At 38.5% G+C, this 4,541-nt stretch overlaps 1 protein-coding gene across 1 annotated transcript in view; it reads left to right on the top strand.

The window, feature by feature from the left end:
- The window catches only part of ATP7A (ATPase copper transporting alpha), a 155,269-nt gene that overhangs the window by 133,916 nt on the left and 16,812 nt on the right, over positions 1 to 4,541 (top strand). The window contains exon 17 of the mRNA XM_006148775.3: positions 2,540 to 2,756. Coding sequence (XP_006148837.1) covers positions 2,540 to 2,756 — 217 coding nt within the window. The remainder of the gene's footprint in view (positions 1 to 2,539; positions 2,757 to 4,541) is intronic.

The following is a 4,541-nucleotide window of genomic DNA, read 5'->3' on the forward strand; positions in this document are numbered from 1 at the left end:
TTTTCTGTCTCTCTATCTCTCTGTCTCTCTCTGTGAGTGCATGTGCCCTATAGCAAAAACCTCTCCAAAAAAAATAAAAGTGTGTAATTCAGTACTTTTTAGTGTATTTATAAATGTGTGCCATTTAAATGTTTTTTGCCCTAGAGTACATGTGCTTGCCAGGCACACACACACACACACACACACACACACACAGAGATAGACAGAGATAGTAAATCATTCATGGGGAGATAACTATTACAATCCCTTCTCCTCCATTCTACCCTAGGGATTTGGGGCATGTACACACATGGGTGTGATATTCAAGTCGCTGGGTCCAGGACTCAAACTGTGGTCAGCTATGTGGGAGTCTAGTGCCTCAACCACCACATCATCAACTGGTCACTGTTATTGTTTTTTTTTTTTAAGTTTTATTTTTATTTATTTATTTCCCATGAGAAACAGAAAGAGAGAGGGGGACACCCTCAACAAGGTCTTCATGCTATGATCCATCCACAGCCTTGGCCAGTCAGGATCATGGGTCCATATGTTTGCCCAGCATGTATAGTAACTTTCCCATATGGCTTCAGCATCCTAGAATGTTGTATTACTGCTGCACCACCATAGCTGGCCTGTTAACTGTTTTTAATGCACACTCCAACATACATGTATTTATCATTTTTATTTTTTAAAGAATTATTTATTATTATTTTTAATTTGACCAGAGAGAGACAGAGAGTAAGAGAGAGGGAAAGTGAGAAAGCAAGGTGTCAGGTCTGGGACTTGTACTACAGTCGACCATGTGGGAGTCTAGCACTTTAACCACTACACCACCTGCCAGCCCTATGAATTTATCATTTTTTTTGAAGTGTTTGCTATAGGGCATGTGTGCTCGCCAGAAAAACAGAGAAAGACGGAGAGACAGAAAGCAAGAAATCACCCCCCTCCAGGGGGGATGGCCACGCTGCAATCCCTTCTCCTCCATTCTCCTCTTAGGATCTTGGGTATGCACGCACATGTGCCCGGCGTGAATTTAAGCCACCAGGTCCGAGACTAGAACCACAGTCTACTACATGGGAGTTCAGCGACATAGGAATTCAGCGACATAGCCATTACGCTAATTGCTGGTCCCGTATTTATCAATTTTTAAACTTTACAGAGAAAGATAATACAGTGACCAATTTTTGGAACCTTGCTTTTTATTTTATTAAATGAATTTTCCATATCAGAAAATACCGATATGCCTCATTAAAAAAAATTGTTTTTCTTTATTCACTGTAGAGTACGCACACAACAGAGAGAGAGAGAGAGAGAGATGAACACCTTTCTCAGGGTATGGCTATGCCAAAATTCCTTTCCTGGGCATACACATGTGCCTGGTATGTCTTAGGATTACTGGGCTAGAGATTTGAACTATGATTGCCATTTGGGATCTGGCTTCTTTTGAGCAGCACATTAGTGCTGTGTCACAGAGCCAGCCTACTACCTCATTATTTTTAATGACTCTCTTGTATTATATTTTATGATTGATCTGTCTGCTCTTACCATGCACACTAAACATCCTTGTCAACTTTCCTGTGTATTAAGTAAGTACTTATCAATGCAATTGCTAGGTCAAAGAATGCATGGAGTTAAATTTGGTAAATATTACCAATACCCATATGATGAATATTACCAACACCCATACTAGAGGTCAATTAAAACCAGCATCCAAAGTCATGAATGCCCATTTCCCTACTTTCTTACCAACATTTTATTTTTTCCAATTTTAAGAAATGACATTTATTCATTGATGTTATGCTTTGCATTTTCTGTATGTGTTTGTTGACCATTTGATTTTCTTTTCCCTAACCTGTCTGCTTGTATCCTTTCCGTTTTTTTTTTTCAAATTTGTCTTTTCTCATTGATTTGTATAAGTTCTTTATCAGTTCACATTAATTTTACACTGAAAATGTGTCCAGTTCTACCACTGGCATTGCCATGTCTTTATTGGTGCTTTCCTTTTTGCCTATTAACTATTACTGACTTGACCTCATTACACTCAAATCAACAACAGAGAGGATGAAGATATAAAAACCAGGAAGCAATAATGGCCCCCCAGAATTCTTTGGGTTTACTAAGGACACAGAATTGTAGTAGAGTACACTCTGATAACTAAAGACCCTATTCTTTGTTACCCTGCTCTATACTGAATAGAAAACCCTATTTGACTATGAAATTAAAAACTTAACTTGTAATTATCTAGTAGAAAGGGCAGAGAATATTGATAGCTTTCCATGTTTTTAGTAAACTTTAGAGAATGGGATTAAAGCAAAGGATTCTTAGGATTTCCTGTACTTTTTAATGTTATGTTCAATGCTGTTTCCTTCGTCCTTACCAACATTTCACTGGCAAGTAGGCAATGATAAGTGGCAGTTTCATTGTAAACATTTAAAATTAACTAGGCATATGGTATGTCTCTAAGTATTTAGAATTAACTAGAAGTGATTTTTTATGTTGCTAATGGATAACCTTGGATTATCAGAACAACAGAGGAAATCCTTCTGTTTCTATTTGTTAGGAGCTGGACACTGACACCTTGGGTACCTGCATAGATTTCCAGGTTGTGCCAGGCTGTGGCATTAGCTGTAAAGTCACCAATATTGAAGGCTTGCTACATAAGAATAACTGGAAGATAGAGGGAAACAATATTAAAAATGCATCCCTGGTTCAAATTGATGCAAGTAATGAACAGTCATCAACTTCGTCTTCTATGATTATTGATGCCCAGCTCTCAAGTAAGCTAATTTTCTTTGTAGTACGAATTATGGAGCAGTTATGAACAGATGGCTAGCTTTATAACCCTGAACTATTGTATAAGAAACAACAATTGGCATCTTGATTCCATTCTCTCCAATCAGTTTTATGATAGGTCTTGTGGTAACCTCACTCAAGTTTCTGGAGAACATTTTCCAGCTATGCTTGTTGATACCACTAAAGGGTCACTACAGTTAGCCCAAACCTTTTATATCTTTCACAAGATTCTGTGACCCTCCACTTTGTCTCCTCTGCAAGTTACCTTGCTTATTTTACATATCGAAAGTTAAGGTTCTGAGGCATGTGCTGTTTCCATATTTCCCTATAATTACTAGTTTTTCTTTTATGGGAGAAGTATTCCTTATCTTTCCTAATGAGTCCCTGTATGTTTGCTCTAGATCCCACCCTCTCATGATTCCTCAGGAACCTTCCTTCTCTCTGTTATGTCCTTAGTTCTTTATTTTTCACCTCTCTATAGTATCATCTTCTCATAAACATATAAATATTTCTTCTACTAAAATCACTATATTCTCATTTAGATTCTGTCCTTTCCCATATGTATTCTCATCTAGAATCTGTCTTTCTTTTATATAGTACCACAACTTACAGAAGGAGTAATCTAGATTTGCTTAACTTACTTACACACTATACAGTCATGCTTTGCTTTTTTGCCCTCTGGCTTCTGCTTCATCCATACCATTCAAGGTATTTCAAGTCCACTGATGACCAGGGACTTTGGTGCCCTCTCCTCTGGTCACTTTTCTGTCTTCTTACATGAGCTCACTATTGTATTTGATGATGTTGATCATTTCGTCCTTTTTAAAATTCTTTCCTCCCATGATTCCATGACTACTTTCTTAAAATTATCCTCTTATAAATTCCCTTTGATTCTTATTTTCTCCTGCCCTCAAATGTTCTATGTCCTCAGGTTTCATTTTTTGTCTTTTCCTTATTTTTACATACCCTCTCTGCACAATCTCATTCATGCCCATCACTTATTCTGCACTCCAAAATCTCTTATCTCTAGCCAAGGCCTGTTTCCTAGGCTTCATGTTGGTCTCTCATGTGCTCCCCAAACATGCTTTGCCACATAGGTGTTCCAGCACTTCCCCACCCATTTGTACTTAACAAATCTTACCACATCAATTTCTGACTGATACCCTTTATTACAGTGGTTTATAAACCTATTTTCTTTTTTTTTTCTTCTTTGCCTTAGGGCATGTGCACTTGCCAGAGAGAGAGAGACAGACAGAAACAGTGAGAGGTAAAGTGAGAAATCAAACCCCCCCCCCCAGGGGGATGGGCATGCTGCAGTCCCTTCTCCTAGAATCTTGGGCATGCATGCACACACATCTGGTGTGAGGTTCAAGCCACCAGATCCAGAACCCAAACTGCAGTCAGCCATGTGGGAGGCCAGTGACATAACTGCTACATGGCCCAGTAGAAAGCCATTTTTTACTCATGGACCTGTGAAGGAATGTAATGGAAGCTATGGACCTACTTCTCAGCAAATTTTTGTTTCAAGAGGTTCACTTATATCCCAAAGTCCATCCATGGAGCTCTGCTATGGGTCCTGGCTTTAATAGTTCTCTCTCTCCTACAGGACAAAATCTAGTCTCTCTGACTTTGTTCAAGACCTGTTCTCCATGAAAAGACTGTCTCCTGCCTCACTGCATCACTCATCTTATCTTCTTCTACTGCCCCATATGTATTCTTTTTTTTTTTTTTTTTTTTTTTTGTGAGGTTTTTTCTTTAGGGCATGTGTT

The sequence above is a fragment of the Tupaia chinensis genome, unplaced genomic scaffold, assembly GCF_000334495.1.
Source record: "Tupaia chinensis unplaced genomic scaffold, TupChi_1.0 Scaffold000243_1, whole genome shotgun sequence".
Taxonomy (NCBI): Eukaryota; Metazoa; Chordata; class Mammalia; order Scandentia; family Tupaiidae; genus Tupaia; species Tupaia belangeri.